Raw genomic sequence first — 18,676 nt, 5'->3', positions numbered from 1 at the left:
CGGTACCGATCGGCGGCGCTCCTGAGTTTCAGCTGGGAGAGAGGAGATGAAGGGAGGGAGAGGGGAGGTCTTCTTCAGGAAAGGGGTCTCCTGGAATCCCCTACTTCTCACACCCCCCACAGGTCACCTCAGCTATATCACCAGCTGTAGCCGAAATTTACAAAATGCCAAGTCATTTTTAGGATGTTCGTTCTATACATTCCATACAACAACAAAAATACATTAAAAAAAAAACAAATACTTACACCTCTCTTTATACAAAAAGGTTTGATTTAATAAAAAATATCAAGAATTTTTTTTTTCTTGGAGCTGGATAGGCTGCATGTGATTGAATAAAGTTAGTCAAATTTGTCAAAATAAAAGTTTCAAATTTAGCCTAATATGCTATATATATATATATATATATATATATATATATATATATATATATATATATATATATATATATATATATATAGCCTATGCTATATATGTCATATACCTATCATTATTTTTATAAAAAAGGTCAACATGTATTTTTAAACTTGTGGTTGACTTGTCATGAGGTTCCCATGGAGCCCTCTGTGCTTTATTGATATATTAGGCTATATAATGTCTGTATGATGATTACACCAACACCACACTGATCAAGTAGCCTACTAATGCACACGTACATCACAGAGACATCTATTTGATGTACGTGTTACATCTGGAAGACGTATTTTTTAGAGTGTTTGCTCATCTGCAATATGTCTATGGGACATTTCCTGTCAGATGTCAAATAGACTTTTTCGAAAATGTCTTTAAGATGTTTATGATTTGGAATATGTAAAACTGACATCTTAAAGACGTCTTTCAGATGTTAGTAAACAGCAGATGCTTTCCAGATTAAGTGATCTTTAACAGACATCTTGCAGACACTACGTGTGTATATCTCACAATTTACTGAATTGCTAGTTTTGAGACAAAGCACACACAAATTGTAGGCCTACCTATATATTCTCTGATAGGCTATGTTTTTCTAAACTAAGTTCAATAGTGTCAAAATAATAACAGATTAAAATTTTCTGTAGGTTATGTGCTATTTTAAGCATTGAATATTAACATAATATTAACATCTATTTCTGGAACCCAAGGTGTGTGTGTAATTGATGTGTGATTCACAAGGAACAAAACTAACTTATTAAAAACCTGTATATTTATTCACTTGCGCAACGAAATATTAAACAGCACTGCAACACTGTTTCAGCATTCACCCATCTGTTCACTAATGTAACATGTAAAGGTGTGAGAACTTAAACAATTGCGCCCTCTAGTGAATCAGTTGAGGAATTACATTGGTAAAATAGCGCCCTCTTGTGTTATGAAAAACTGCAGAATTACACGAACTCGAGACAAACGCTTCACAATCACAGCGACCGCACAACTTTCAGATGGATGGCACCGGATTAAACAAAAATAATTATAATAATTACTCAAAATCTGATGATGAAAATGTCTCTAGAAATGTGCTGCATTTAGATAATGTGTCCCCCACATTCCTGTAGCCAGCACAAACTGCGTAAGTTACAGTCTTTCTTTCTTTTTTCTTCAAGACTGGTCATAACTTTTTTTTAAGTCAGTTACATAAAAATGTACACTGGTCTAATTTGAATCTGAAAAGTAAGACTAATTAGCCCTAACTAATTGCTAGCTCAGACAAGTTTTAAGACGCAGTTGTGGTGGCTATTTATGCAACTAGCCCCTGAGCATAACAATGTTAACATTGCGAAAATATTTAATAGTGGGATATAAACATTAACAGTTAATAATAAATTTAAAGCCATAAATAGAAATAAAGCGATTTGCGGAATCAATGAAAGTGAAGTAGCCTACGACCTTTGTTCTCTGGACTCACTGGGCCGGGGCACTTTCATTTTACCCCTAAAATGTTACCCCTGACGTCGGCATCTCTATGGCAACTGCCAACAACAATTTATAGAGAAAGTAAAGTGCTTTCTGGGCGGCTCGTTCACAGCATGGTCAACATTAAAATCCTCCTGAACGCCGAGAAGACTGCGTGGAAAAACATAGTTCAGCTTTAGGATGAGATTTACAAACCTATAAAACCAAAAGGTCAGTAGATCATGGCTTTGAGTTACCGGACAGTGAAGTCAAACATCAGATCCAGAGGAACTCATCAGCCCTCTGCTCCAGTGGACAACATGAAGGAGATGCAGGTCTGCTTGATTTCAGTTAACATCTCTGCCACTTTCCTCAGAACACCACACAAATGTTATTAGGCTGTGTGTGTGTGTGTGTGTGTGTGTGTGTGTGTGTGTGTGTGTGTGTGTGTGTGTGTGTGTGTGTGTGTGTGTGTGTGTGTGTGTGTGTGTGTGTGTGTATGTGTGTGTGTGTGTGTGTGTGTGTGTTTCATCTCAATAATAAAACATGTTCAGAAAGAATTAGCGTATGAATTATTATTTTTTGTCTTAAGCTCCGATCATGCCAGATTATCTTTTTATAGTTTTTTTTAAAGGCTAATTGAAACAATATGCACACTTGTAGCCTATGGCTCTTAAATGTAGCCTATGGTCTAGCCAACGTCTGGATTTAACCTATGGTTTTGTGTTAAAAATGCTGATTAACAAGTTTGAATGTGAAAGGGGCAAATACCAAAAAAAAAAAAAAAACCGGCGCATTTTGAAGAACCTTTCAGATTCCAAACTACATTTTTTTTTATTGCAAATGTTTTACAAATCACTAGATGGCAGCAAAACTCCGCAGCAACATTTAGAATTGAATAGATTCTTTATTGCAATTTTTGGTCCGGTGGAAAATAGGTGAAGCTTCAAACAGCGAAACACATTATGTATGTGCAAACGTGCAATACTTGTGTAATGTAGGCCTACATACAATACAATATTCACTCAGTAATTGGCTATATTGTGCAATAATCAATTGGGGGGCATTTGACAAAGAGCTGCTAAATCAATGTGGACAGCATATAGCTAAGATAATCTGTTTTTTGAAGAATTCATATCCATACACTACAGTGTATCACCAAAATGTATCTGGATACACACTACTGGAAGCCTGGAATTATCTGGAATGTTGAATGATGTACATCAGTGATGATAGGCTATGTTTTCACTGGAATTAGGCTACCGGAAGAGCCAACACACTCTCATTGCAAATAGTTTGTGCCATTATTATTTAAAATATAAATTAATATAGTATGTGAATGAAGGCCTAACTTCTCCTCCATGAACGAGTGGACCCAATGTTTACTGTGTGTGTTTATATAATCTTTCCCCAATGTTTACTGTAGCCCGAGTGACAGAAAGAATGAGAAGCAGACAGTTAGTGATCAAAATGACACAGCAAGCTCACTCAATCATCTCTGATCTTTTATAATGTGATTAGGAACACCAATATAACATTCCATGGTGGCTTGAAAGTGATTTCTTCTAGCATCTAATGGTTTAGAAAATCAAGAAAAGCTCAGTCAGCGATTTGTATTTAAGATCCCAATAAATGAATGCCCAAGCATCAGCCCAAATGCATAATGGGATTGTTGGTATAGGCTTTGGATTTAGAGAGCGAGTTCTCCTCAATGACAAATCACCTTTGATTTCGTACAGTTGTGCAGTTAGAGGTACCTTAGAAAGATCAATTTTGATGTAAATGTTCTGCACCTCTGCTCTTGTTTGTGCTGATGGGAAGCATTATTGGGATTTGCACTTGTTTCTAATGCCGTTAATGAGACCTAGAGCCTGACTCAGTACTTATGGATAAAAAGTGGACTGAACCCTGCCTGTGTGTGTGACAGTGCGAGTGAAAGTGTGTGTACGGGTTCATGCATGTTCTCCACTTGGAGAGCCAGTTTGCAGATCCTCTGCATAATTCAGCAGGAGGCTCTTCTTACACAAGCCCCTAGTAATAGGAAGATCCTGTTAAAAAAAATCAGTCATAGCCACTGTGAAATATTGATGACCTAACTGCTTTTAAATGCAAACCCTCGCAACCATTTTCCGGGTATCAAACGTTCAGGCTCCCCATGTGGGCACACGGCCTTCTGTGATCACGAATGGATGAGTTGGTCATTGTACTGAATGTGGAACGGCAGGGACGGGGTTCAGAAAGCAATTAATAACAACCGACTTAGTGTTCACAGAAATCTTCTGAACCCTTGCTGAGAAATCTTTTTCACTGTCCTCTTATTAATGTCTTGTCCTACTGCACATGTAACGTACTGTATAATCAACACGTGATGATTGTGAAGAAGAACATAGATCTGGAGCTTGTTACAGTAGTTTTATACAGTATATGGGTGTAGATCAAACAATTTGATCTAAGGAAGTTAACTGTCCTTCAAGAGTCTAGATGAGGACAGTACCTGAAGTGTCAGCATTAAGCCAACATTTTTCATTAACAATCATCTCAGCTAAACTGTTGTAACCTCCGTCCCCTGATGGAGGGAATGAGACGTGGGCCTTGCCCACACTAATACGGTTTCGTTCTCTCATCTTTTTGGCCTTCCGTCCACACTGAGACGCCGTTTTATATTAACGAAAACGAAGCTGAATGAAAACGCTCTGCAAAGTGGATACATTTGAATTTGTAGATTTTAAAAACGAAGGTATTTGAAAACGATGACACATGTTTAGTCATGTGACGTATATTGTACCAAATAGATATTCATGTTTTACCAGTATTGTTTCTGTTATGTGCCATTCACTTTCACACAGTTGCTTTTTTTTTTTTTACTTTGCACACTCTTCATACAACAGTCCTGCAAAGAGGACAGAAAATGTACTCGCATTTGCGGTCCTGCGGCATATATAATATAATATAATATAATATAATATAATATAATATAATATAATATAATATAATATTATATTATATTATATTATATTATATAATCAGAGCCGGACAGTAACAGAGTACATTTACTTGAGTACAGTACTTAGGCTAAGTACAATTTTGAGGGATCTGTACATTACTCGAGTATCATTTTTTGGGGAGTAGGCTACTCATGACTTTACTCAAGTACATTTGAGAGGCAAATGCCCTTCAAGCCCCTGCCCCTTTTGTCTCAAAATGTATTGTGCCCCTTTCTGATAATTGTAAATAATAACTGCCATTATTATAAATATTATAATAAATAACAATACACTTACACACAATTGCCACTAACAATAATAATACAAACAAATATTATATATATTTTTAAATGTGGCGGAAGCATTTTTGGCGGAGAAGTGGTAGCCTATAGGCGGAGTTTCCTTTGCAGCGCCTCGTACGCATTTAACGATTCTGGTACAGAGCAGTTCGCGCGAGTCTTCAAACTACACGAGCAGCAGGTAACGTTTAAGCTAATATGGAAAATGGACATTTATCCTACCATGCTACTCTAAAAGTTGCGGCAGCATGCGAGTTATACTTAACTATAATAAAAGTATAACTCGATTTCAGACGCATTCTGAGTCTGACAATGTCATTCGTTTTTATCCAAGGCCATAGCAAGTGTTATTAGCTTGGGGAAAGACATCTAGTTAAATTAAATCTTAAGTCCATGTCCAACTCTAAATTGTAAGGAATTTATATCTTTGATTTCATAACACTTTACAATAAGGTTATTTGTTCATTATTCATGTATGAGCTAACCATGAGCAACACATTTGTTACTGTATTTGTTTATATTAGTTGATATTACAACTGTTCATTGTTTATTCATGTTATGTCACAGTCAGTGCATTAATTTGATAACAAATACAACTTTTGATTTTAATGTTTTAGTAAATGCTGAAATTGAACTAAGATTAATAAATGCTGTAGAAGTGCAGTTCATTATTAGTTAATGTTAACTAATTTAACCAATGAAACCTTATTGTAAAGTGTTACTGATTCATGATAGCTAACACTTTCATACATAATACACTACATCAACAAAACTAAAAATGAATTTTCCATAATTACCTTCTTGATTCTCACTGTTTTGTTTGGTCAAGTAAATAATATTTAGTAATATTCATAATTAATATCATAATTTCCCTATTTTCATTTGATGTGTTATGCATTCTAATTGTATCAACATATTTTCTTAGAATGCCAAGGAAAGAAAGAATAAAAACAAAAACAAAAATCAAGTAATTAATACATAATACATATTTAATACATAATTGCATTTAAAGGCCATGTTGCAGGTTAACCACCACTGTCAATTAATGGGTACTTAAATCACTCAAGATATGTATATCATTTTTAAAATGTCTCAAAAATGGTCTTAAATACCAGTTTTTTACGTTTTTGGTATTAACGTTTTTTTTCACGCAATTCGGTGATGACGTCACGTTGGGGAGAAGTGGAGGAAAGCTAGCCTGATGGCCGTCAAAGCCGATGAAATGCATGGTCCGAGGAGAATGAGTGGAGAGTTGGTGAAGTGTCCTGGTGAGTTGCTATCATTTAGCAACGCAGCAATGAGATAACGACACTTTTTTTTTTTTTTACTGTCATTGAATAGCACCGAGTGAAAAATCAATGCGTTTTCTTTATAGTGGCAGTGATCATGACGTTAGTTCAGATAAGTAACGGTAGCCTTTGTCATAGTACTGGTAAAGTTTGTCTTTGTCATCCATAAATCGAAGGCATCGTGCTAGCTATATGGGCATTTCTAAGCGTTTCTCTTCCTCCGGTGAAAATGTTGTTGCAAACGTAGCCGCCGCGTGTCTGTCGCGGTGTTTGGCAGGTGCTTGTGTGGGCGGTGCCGTCCCATGGAAACTGCGTTGGAAAGCTTGTGCTGTAGGGCAGTGAGTGCGTTCTGGTCGCTGGTCAAGGAGCTCACCCCGCGACCAGATGTGACTGAATGCTGAATGCATGCTGCCTGAACCATAGACATGTATAGAAAGGCTAGATGGCTTACCGGCGCTGAGAGCCAATGGGACCCGACGACGTCACACGGCGGCCATCTTAGGACAGGACCGCTCGTCCAGTTATAACATTAAAGTCTATTGTGCATGTAGTGCTGAAATAACTGTATTTTGCTAAATTTTCAACCGATTTTCAAACGGCTTGGTGTGTCATAAACGTCAGGGATGCGGCTATTTAACTGCATACTTGTGAAAAATTATAGCCACGGAGTTTATTAAACATCGGCATCAGCACAAATCATAGCCACATTAATAAGGTTTGTAATAAACCAAACCGTTTGTAAATCCGTCAAGAATTCAGCAAGTTACGAGCATTTTAGTTGGCGTATGTCACTCACCTTCCGTCCACAGCAGCAGGGAGCAGCAGCGCAGTCTCCTGACCTAAGATGGCCGCCAAGTGACGACACAGCTGACTCCGCCTTGAGCCATCTAGCCTTTCTATACATGTCTATGGCCTGAACCCGTTTGTGCTGAAGATAGCATACTCACATCTCAGGCAGGATCATGGTCCCCTTCAAGCCAGCACGCACGAGTAGCCTATGTTAATTGTTTGTTTACTTTTTTCACAAAGTCTTATGAACCAACTTAAACAGTTATAGGTGACTATAGATGTGTTGTATAGACAATGATCATGTTCTATAATCTGCGCTTTCTGAATACTCTCGTCTACTACTCGTCTCTCTAGTCACTCTCAACGCTCTCACGGCGGGCTTTGGTAAACTCTCTCCCCAAGGTGACGTCATGGAATGCATTGTGGCGGAAAGGGGAATCGTTGGCGCTGTAAGATAGTACCTACTTTTTCGTATTATATTCCGTTTTGTGATACCCAACAACATAAAATACAATGGATAACAGTTTAAATGTTCATTACCAACAAGCAAATTGCACAAATTCGTTGAAAAATTTAACCTGCAACACGGCCTTTAAATTCTGTAAAAAATACATTTGATTGTTATTTGAAGTAATATATTTTTTTAGTGCCCTTTTTGGTCCCTCCGCCCCTGCCCCTGAGGGCCACTGCTAGGCAACAATGGTAAAATGACCTGCTCTGATCACATGCTCTGGTAGCCTAATAATAGATCTGTAGGACTATAGCCTACTTTATTTTGATAATTAGTAAACAAAGAAAAATCCAATGTAAACTGATCCAACTGAAAATTAATAATACAATCAACTTCAGTTGGATATGGTAAACAAAAAAATCTGCTTGTGAAACATTTGTTTCACATTTTCATATTTATATACCTACAGATTTTTATCAGCAGATTCACTATAATAAACAGTAAAATAAGTTATTATAAGTGATTAATGTTTTTCTATAGAAAATGTATATAGCCTATATTTTTTTTTTCATTGATATGAAGCAATGCTTGGATATATGATGGTAACCTGAAGTTAATGTTTTTAAAACTGTCAATTATATATAAATCTTACTTATTCCCTGTAGCTTTTACACAAGAAAGTCCTAACCTAGTTTCTATCTGATTAGAATACAGTGTATTCACATTCATGAGCCCGTGGGTCAGTTCAGCAAGATGTGAATGGTCATGTGTTACTGGAGCATTCCCTCATGCAGATGCCCCTTCACAATACAAATGAATAACTTGTATTGCCATTGTCTCACTGATAAATAAAGTGTTGTGTGGAGGTGTAAAAAATGCCTCTCATCCTTCCGAGGGCTGAAGTTCTGTCTGTAACTGTAGACTTAACAACAATGGTCGTTGTTTAGCCTCATAGTTGACATCTGAGAAGGTCCAAGACCTCCATTGTTAAGCAAACAGAGGACGGGTGATCACCCAATACCAAAGGACTAGATAAAGAGGAAATGAAGGGTAAAACAATATTTTAGTCCTACATGGCTCTCATGCAGCGTTAAACTGGAAATTATTGCAGCACTTGGCTGCAGTCAGGGTAACAATGCTGCCTCATACACCCGACCAAAACAAGGTAAGATGAACCTTTGCTTCTCAGGTTTGCAGTGACTTTCAAATATCACAACAGAACAGCATCTACTGTAGCCTTAAAAGAAGTGTGTCTTTTAACAATTTTCTCTTTCCAGTTAATGACATTTTTAAATCGACGATAACAAACCAAGCAGAAACAAATTACACTGAAAGCATTAACCTTCTCAAAAGAGCTGAGAATTCCTTATTTTGGAAAGGTCATCATGGCTTTCTTGTCTTTCATAATGGAAAATTAATCTTTATTCGTCTGATAGGTTTTAGTTGAATTCTGTGCCAAATTCGAAATGAGTTTATTCATTCATTTGTTTTATTTGTATAATTATTTATTTTTCTTAATTATTGAATGAAAAAGTTAATTTCATATTTAGTCAGTTTTATTTTTGTCTGTTTAAAAAGCAGCAATAAAATTCAATTGAAAATCAGCTGGAAAGCACATGTATAGAGGATCTGTGCAGTAAGGGTTTTTAGGTAATAATTGTTTTAACTTTTCTTCCATTGTGGCACTTCATGATCCATTCTATACATTAAAAATTCACTAGATCTCAGGACACGAGTAGCATGTTTTGGCATGAACTATCACTCGTTTGCAGATTGATGCTCTTTTCTCATCTGGAAAATCTTCCTCCGCTAAGGTTATCTTTTTATTTGTCTTGTGTGTTGCGTTGCCAGGTGACGGCTGGCGTTCAGGCCTTATCATTTATTTACAGTTGTTTTGGCAGTCATGGTTGAGGAAGCACTGGTCTGTCATTCCCACGCTAGCTGACCGTTCCCATTAGCTCCACAGGTCAATTGCTTCATGCATCTTCTTGCCCAGGCTTGTTGGCCCCTGTTTCTGGACTATAAATCTTCATCCCTTTCCATCTACTGTCATCCAGATGGCTTCACTGGACTTCAGAGTCTGTTACCTGTGTCAGACATTTAAGACTTAGTTTAATGTTTTTTTGTTGGCAGTGTTAAGTCAAAGGTGATTGGTTAAGTTATTTATCTCACAGTTTTGTCCAAAGCAACAGCACACTTTAAAGAAATAGATCTCTTGTAGCAACAAGAGGTTAAAGGGGCTACATGTAAGAAATGTCTTTCAACTTGTGTCTTACACTTGCGTATGTGTGAATAGCTTGTAACAAAACGTAAAAAACTAGACCTTCCCCGGGCATTTTTGTTGTGTGTATATTTTTGTATACAATGTTCAGGATAATGCCGAAAGAGCAGTTCTGTATAATGTTAAAGTGTCATGCAAAGAAAAGGGACTATAGTCTCACATGGCCAGATCTACATTATCTGTAGTCTCAAATATACTTTATAATCAAACATTACATTGTAATTTGTATTACCTCATCTGTTGACATGATGCCAGTGAATTGCAGAGCTGGTGCAAAGATCAGATGTTTTCTTAACTGCTGTTTTCTGTTTTCTTCTGTAATTTTTGTTGTGTTATATTTTGTTATTGAGATGAAAGCGTACTGCACAGTATTCACATATTCTTTCTAAACATCGCTCTCAGAAGCGTGGACACCGTCTGAATGTTCGCAATCAGTTTATAGATGCAAAGGTATTTTCAGCTTCTTTTTAATTTTAAGCGCAGGACAAAAAAAAGACTTTGCTGTGAATATATTGGAGCACTTAATCATGTTCAGTCTCTAGTACGTTACGTATGCGACCACAAGCAAGAAGTTGCTGGCGGCAGTTTACCTAATGGCTAGGTGTAGCTAATAACAAGGGTTTCTGAATTCTACATATACCGTAGCCCCTTTAACGGGTTAACTGTTTTGATCAGGGCACATTGGTGATTTCGTGGTTCACCTCAAAATTACGTATTTTTGGTAACCAGTCAGATGACCAGTCAGTCATTATCACTCTCAAGCCATTCCTAATGCCCCTTACAATGGATGGTATTCAAAAGTGAATAGTAAAAAAATAATAGTGTTTCGAAGAACATATCGTTTGTGTATGCCAAATAAAACTATTACATTATAGCTTTGACGTCATTGTCGTCTCTTCATCAGCAGCAGAAGAGAGGAATACATCTCGCTGATTCTCTTGTGAGAAGTGAATCACAATTCCTATGTTCAATGTTTCAAGGCATGTGATTGGCTGTTCATGTCACACTTTCATGTGCACATGCTCCATGAAGGCAGGATTAAAGACAGGGAAAGTTGATGATCAGTGTCATATGGCACCAACAAAGCCTGATTTGGTTGGTTTGGTTTTGTCAACTTGAAACTAATCCTCGTAGTGTGTTCAGCTATTATAAGTACAATATTTAGTTTCCGTTGACACAAAAGTGAGCGGTAAAACGGCTGTCAATAGAATAAAATAATTGTGATTCTTATGATTTCTGAACAGTCTTTAAAAAGCATAAATAAAGATAAATTATATCTTTTACTATTTATTTAATTATTTATTAAATTTTTTACACATTCTTTCACTAAATGTATATGGGCCCCCATCAGCATCGTCAAGTCAAGTCAAGTCATCTTTATTTATATAGCGCTTTTTACAATACAGATTGTATCAAAGCAGCTTCACAGTGATAACATGAAAATAATACAAAAAATAATTTCATCATCATCCACCTTTAAGGCAGATCTATAATATTGTTGAATATTGAATGTCCCCAACTAAGCAAGCCAGAAGGTAAGGCAACAGCGGCAAGGAACCAAAACTCCATCAGGTGACAGAAGGGAGAAAAAAACCTTGGGAGAACCCAGGCTCAGTCGGGGGCCAGTTCTCCTCTGGCCAATGAGTAAACAGTGTATGAAGTTCAGAATGAATCAGAGTATTTGTCCAGTTCCGGTTGTTTGAAGTCAGAGTGGAGAGGAGGAGAGACTGGTTGACACTTCAGGTCAGCGGCGTCGTCGTCGTGTCCTGGCGCTGGTCCTTCATCAGATCTGGATACGGCCTGGTTCCAGTGGACAGCGGTAAACCTCGGGATAGACAGAGAGACTAATATTAGCGTAGACGCCGTCCTTCTTATGATGTACCAAGTACATCAGGATTACGGGAAGTGTTCCCGGTCCCGGCTGTTCTAAACTATGCAGCCTAATTATATAAGTCTATAATGTGTTATGTGTATGCTAGGCTGAAGAGATGTGTTTTTAGTCTAGATTTGAACTGACAGAGTGTGTCTGCTTCCCGGACAATGGTAGGAAGACTGTTCCAAAGTTTTGGTGCTAAATAGGAAAAGGATCTACCGCCAGCAGTCGATTTTGATATTCTAGGTATTATTAACTGACCGGAATTTTGAGATCGCAGTAGACGTGAAGGACTATAATGCGTTAAGAGCTCGCTCAAGTACTGCGGAGCTAAACCATTTAGTGCTTTGTAAGTGATCAGCAATATTTTAAAATTTATCCGATGTTTAATAGGCAGCCAATGCAGTGTTGACAGAACAGGGCTAATATGGTCATACTTCCTGGTTCTAGTAAGAACTCGAGCTGCTGCGTTTTGAACTAGCTGTAGTTTGTTTATTAAGCGTGCAGGGCAACCACCCAGTAGAGCATTACAATAATCTAGCCTTGAGGTCATAAACGCATGAACTAATTGTTCTGCATTATTCATTGAGAGCATATGACGTAATTTAGATATATTTTTAAGATGGAAGAAAGCGGTTTTACAGATACTAGACACATGACTTTCAAATGAAAGATTGGTATCAAAGAGCACACCCAGGTTCCTAACCGACGACGAAGACTTAACAGAGCAGCCATCAAGTGTTAGACAGTACTCTAGGTTATTACGTGTGGAAGTTTTTTGTCCAATAATTAGAATCTCTGTTTTTTCTGAATTTAGTAGTAGGAAATTACTAGTCATCCAATTTTTTATATCGGCTATGCATTCCGTTAATTTTGTGAATTCGTAGGTTTCGTTAGGTTTTGAAGAAATATACAGCTGAGTATCGTCGGCATAACAGTGAAAGCTAATTCCATGTTTCCTAATGATATCTCCTAATGGTAGCATATACAGAGTGAACAGCAGCGGTCCTAGTACTGAGCCTTGTGGTACGCCATACTGAACTTGTGATTGATAAGACATCTCTTCATTTATTGCTACAAACTGATAACGGTCAGATAAGTATGATTTAAACCATGCTAGTGCAATTCCACTAATGCCAACATAATGTCCTTCTTTATACCATCCTGTCATTATACCAACACAAACGCCGTAACACTGCAAGATCTCCCGTGACATGAAATGCAAAGGCTGCAAAAACTGATACGACAAAAAGTGATGTGTTTTCACTTCTGGGAATGCCGACGAAGGCATGCTGCTTGTTCATGGTCATATCACACTGACATATCTCATAATAAGCAACAGATGCCAATGCTTAATTTATGCATTTATCTATTGTTCCTAGACCTGAAATGCTGATTGTGTCCATGTCCAATAAGGGAAACATCTAAAAGGTGGAGTGTTTTTATGGCTTGTTCAAAGCAAGCTCACCATTACCAGGATAAAATGCATGAAAAATGTAGGGCTAAGCTGAGCTTCTACCAGCCACCCCTACAGCACAAGAGTTGTGGTAGATGAGAAAAGCATGTGGACAGGACGCTGTCATGGAGATTAAATGGGCTGAATGCTGGTATCTGTCTTCCAGATTGTTATTTATATGTCTGCCAGGCGCCTATCTCACCTGCAGTCTCTTATGTTGTAAAAGGAACAACTTTGTGACACCAATAGAAAACCTATGTCAAGTCAAGTCAAGTTCTTTCTTTCTTTCTTTCTTTCTTTCTTTCTTTCTTTCTTTCTTTCTTTCTTTCTTTCTTTCTTTCTTTCTTTCTTTCTTTCTCTACTGTCCATGGCTCTTTCAGAACAGGAACACTTTTTTACGGCATGCATAAAAAGTATTTTAATTGAAAGTGTTTTATCATGTCTTGCCCCTAAAGGCCTCTGATGATTGAAATGGGTTTTCTTAATTACTATCACAATATACATTTGGTGTGATTCCAATGCTGGGTTACAATTTTGTTGTAAAGTATTAGACATTTGACATTTACATTATACAGGTGAAACTCGAAAAATTTGAATATTCTGCAAAATTTCATTTATTTCAGTAATTCAACTTAAAAGATTAAACTAACATATTATATAGACTCATTACATGCAAAGTGGGATATTTCTAGCCTTTATTTGTTATAATTATGATGATTATGGCTTACAGCTATGAAAACCTTTTCACAATATTCTAATTTTGAATTTGGGGTTTTCATAAGCTGTAAGCCATAATCATCAAAATTATAACAAATGAAGGCTTGAAATGTCTCACTTTGCATGTAATGAGTCTATATAACATATTATTAGTTTCACCTGTATATTAATAATACATAAAATATCTTATTCTTAATAATATAAAAGCCATTGGACTACTTTGCTGAGGTAAAATAAAGGCTTGAAATGTCTCACTTTGCTTGTGATGAATCTATATAATATATTAGTTTCACATGTTAATTTGAATTACTGAAATAAATACTTTTGCACAATTATCAAATTTTTCGCGTTTCATCTGCATCAGAACAGTAAACTATTCTTTAAGAAAGTGGCCTTTGGAATAAAGATTTTAAATCCTTAGAAAGACCAAAATACAAACATGTTTCTTGAGCATCTGTATCCGGCCCATAAAATGTTGTTTAGTTTATTGCCTCATTTTTGTTTTTTACAGTGTTACCTAGCACCCCAGCCAAGTGACTTTTACTGTCTCTCACAGCTTCAGCGAGGGGCCCAGTCTGCTCGGCCCATTTAATGCTTTGTTCAGTTGTCTTTCTTTTATTCTATACAAAAGACCCTAAACATTTCAGCTTTTACTGTCATGAGAAAAGTGGGGACTATAGTGTGAAGGTCACTTAAACAGATGATTAAGGCAGTCCAGTCTGGATGACGATTTTCTTACTTGGAGACTTGCCTATCAATTTCTACACTTGGATTTACACATGTAACGATATCCATTGGGTTTGGACTGATTGTCTGCTTGGATTATGATAAAGCTACATTATAGTCTGACAACCTTTACATGTAAAATCTCATGGATAACAAACATGAACAGAAGTCTGGAAGATGTAAACCAGAGGTGCTGTCGTCGATAATCTCAAACAGCCAGATCACTGCTTTTAAAGTATGTATGACAACTCCATGTTCTGATGCTTCATTTGCTTATTTTTCCTGAAGTTGTATTTATTGATTTATATAAAATATTTATTGGTATTTTTTTCTTTTTCTTTAATAATGCATCAAACTGGATATCAAAAGAATATGTAAATGTATATCATGTTACAGTTTGTAACATTTGTTTGTGCTCAAATTTTAAAAAGCGTTGAGAGACAAGAACTCTCTAGAATTAGTTAGTCTCCTAAGCAGTCAAAGTGTCAAGAAACTGCGTTGATATATTTACAAATGGTTCAGCAAACTTAACATCTTTTGACTTTAGTACATCTTTTTTATGTGCATAATATGTCCTAATTAATATTATTGAATTAAGTTTTTGTGGTTCTTCTTTTCGTTGCTGCCCTGGGGAATGTATTTACAAAAAGAGCTTCATTATAGTTTAAAATATTTATATATATATATAATTCTGTCATTTTAATTGTTTTCTTTTTATTAAGAAAATGTTGTTATACTTTATTTTAAGGTGTCCTTTTTACATTGTAATTATTGTAATTATTCATTTAAGAACTAAGTAATATTGATCTACTACAAAAACTGCATCTACATGTACTTACTAGTGTTAGGGTTTGGTTTAAGGTTAGTTGTAATTGTAACAAAACTAGAGGTTTTTTTTAGAGAGGAAGAATTTTCTAAACTCGTTAAATCATCTTCTAAATCGACAACATGGATGTTAGACCCTATACCGACTTAGCTATTGAAAGAGATGCTTCCAGAGGTCATAGATCTTCTTTTTAATATCATTAATTTATCTTTGTCATTAGGATACGTACCAAAAACTTTTAAGTTGGCTATGATTTAACCGCTTGTTAAAAAACGCAACTTTAGCTGGACAATTTTATCTTTAATCTTGGGCAACTTTATTCTAGAGCTGCTGTAAAGCCAAACAATCTCTGTTACTTTAATTTCCTGTTATCAGAGCTGATTTGAAACAATATATATTGTTAAATGTGCTATGAAGGTGACGTGTAATTCTGCATAATTTATAGTTATTACTTTAACTACATGTAACGTGTAAAAAGGGCACTGTAAAATTTCAAGTGTTGCTGGGAATGTTACGTTTCTAAATTGTAGATATTTATTTACTCCGTTTAGACTTTTCAGCTCCAAAATCAGTATTATAAAAGTGATACTTTCCATTATCTCTAAAACTTTTTTTTTTAATTCATTTAAAAATTTTGTGAACAAAGTATCACTGTCCCCAATTACTATCCTTTAAAACATTTCCATAGATTTTTCAGTTTACATTTAGTGTCATGGAATTAATCATAATAATATAAAAACATGGTCAAGGCCATGGATCTTTATTCCAGGATATGTGTTAAAAGTTTTATCTAGTTTGAGGTTTCATTTTTCAAGATTTCTGGAATAAATCAAAAGTACTCATACAGTACTACAGTGTCCTACTACATCTTTTGGAGATTAATAAACCATATATAACATAATTTCATAAATGGTCAAATGGTGTCTATAAGACTCCTCACCTACTCTAAATTGGGTGCATCTTCTTATCACACAGCAAAAGCTGAAGGAAGAGCGTGAGGCCAAGAGAGCACAGCTGGACAGCAGACATGACTATGTTCTCAGCATTGTGTCCTCTTGTGTGGGTCTGGAGAAGGCTGAAGTTGAAGATGCAATACTGGAGGGCACCCAGGTTAACAATATTCCACTTACAGTACATACTTCAAGGTTTTAAAGAGCATGTTCTTCACATTTTATAGTCAGGATGTCACACATTGCTAGCATTTGTTAGTTGTGATTACTCAAGTTTTATTTTAACACTATTATGTCTGATCTTTCAGATTGAGCGGATGGAGCAGTTCTTTGCTGTTGATGGCCTTTCTCACCTCATTTTATACTACCAAGACACAGAGTCTGTGGATACAGGTTAGTAAAGCCTGCAAATCTCACAATAATGTCCATGTCATAATTCACCCCAAATTCAAAAAAGTAATATTAAAAATAAATCAACCTATAGCTCATTGAAAAAATGTGCCTCTACCTACATTTTTGCAGAACTCCAAAAAAACTGAACCATATCTCTGGATCACTGCAGTTTCCACCTAAAATGCCATTCTACGTAATAAGACACCATATTTACTGTAGGCTCAACTGTTCCAGATAAAACTAAACTCAAGTTCTTAAAGGAGAACTCCGGTCAATTTTAACATTGAGCTCAATTTTAAGTAAATTTGGAGTGCTGTCAATACAGAGAACAACGACAAAAATCGGTGTTGCCTACACCGTGTTATCCTCTTTTTAAAATTTGCACCCTATTGACTTGAATGGGGCAAGTTTTAAACCTGCTTTTAGCCTCTTAACATCCTTGATGTGTCATTACAAGTGCCCAGCCATGTTGAGTGATTCCTTCAGAGTGAACACGGTGAATCTGACTGCAGTAGATGTGAAAGATATGAATAAAAATGATGTTAATTCAACAAGCGCACAGACCTGTATTTAGTTCCTGTTTTCGGTCGAAGTCCACAGTAGTCGATTGTCGAGTTCACGCGCGTGATTATAGGTAACTAAACCTATGCGCGTGAACTCGACAATCAACTACTTTGGACTTCGACCGAAAACAGGATGTAAATACAGGTATGTGCGTTGGCTGAAATAACATAATTTGTATTCATATCTTTCACATCTGATGCAGTCAGATTCACCGTGTTCACTCTGAAGGAATCACTCAACATGGCTGGGCACTTATAATGACACATCAAGGATGATAAGAGAAATAAAAGCAGGTTTAAAATTTTGCCCTATTCAAGTCAATAGGGTGCAAATTTTAAAAATTGGATAACACGGTGTAGGCAACACCGATTTTTGTCGTTGTTCTCTGTATTGACAGCATTCCAAATTTACTAAAAATTGAGCTCAATGTTAAAATTGACCGGAGTTCTCCTTTAAGGCTACTAACTGGATATTTCACATTCAAAGTGTTGCAAAATATGTTAGAAGTAATGTAATATTGTTTTGCAGAAATGTCGCCACAGGCACATTTTCCCAATGAACCAATGAATGAAAAAAATGCAGTATGTTGTTTAATTGTTTGTTTGTTATTGTCAATATTCTCAATGATGATTATCATTAGACTCTATAACACTGCGTCCAAACCATGCAAAAAGATTTCAGCAATGATCGATTTGTCTTTGTGTCTTTGTGTGGCAGCTGTATCCTCCTCAGTGAGTCGTGGTAAGAAAGCGAAGGTCTTCGTGACTGAAGGCACAGATGTGGCCCTCACTGGCAGTTGTGTGTTTTTCACCCGGGCAAACACCTCCAAGCCTATCACATCAGAGAATATCCACAGGGTAAAGAGAAACAAGAGAAAATGTCTGAAAAGCAGCCCCTAAGGTCTTCCCAGAAAAATCTCACCATCTGTTAACCATGTCAATAACAAGGTCTTTTTATCTCTCTCTTCACATAGTTCTTGCTTAAGTAATTAGTATTATTTAGTGCATTCCATATGGGTAGACAGTGGATTCCCATGACTTTTTCTAAACCATTAGAGGCGCAAAAGTTTTTTTTTTTTTTTTACCAGAAATATTAGAGTAATGTTAGACTATCATGTAACATAAATTAAACTAGCATGAAAAGTAGCTAGTTTTAAAAACATAAAATATTGGAACTACATGGAGATTATAAACTAATCCCGACAGTATTCAACAA

The 18,676-nt window shown here is 36.3% G+C and overlaps 1 protein-coding gene across 1 annotated transcript in view; it reads left to right on the top strand.

Moving 5' to 3' along the window:
• Positions 1-2,105: 2,105 nt before the first annotated feature.
• The window catches only part of dnah5 (dynein, axonemal, heavy chain 5), a gene marked incomplete at its 5' end in the record, with an annotated part of 152,884 nt that continues 136,313 nt past the window's right edge, over positions 2,106-18,676 (top strand). The window contains 4 exon segments of the mRNA XM_079625837.1: positions 2,106-2,198; positions 16,530-16,664; positions 16,813-16,897; positions 18,179-18,318. Of these exon segments, the coding sequence (XP_079481963.1) occupies positions 2,106-2,198; positions 16,530-16,664; positions 16,813-16,897; positions 18,179-18,318 (453 nt within the window).

This window comes from Phoxinus phoxinus, assembly GCF_949152265.1.
Source record: "Phoxinus phoxinus genome assembly, chromosome: 10".
NCBI classification, from domain to species: Eukaryota; Metazoa; Chordata; class Actinopteri; order Cypriniformes; family Leuciscidae; genus Phoxinus; species Phoxinus phoxinus.
This window is presented reverse-complemented; position numbering and strand designations above follow the sequence as displayed.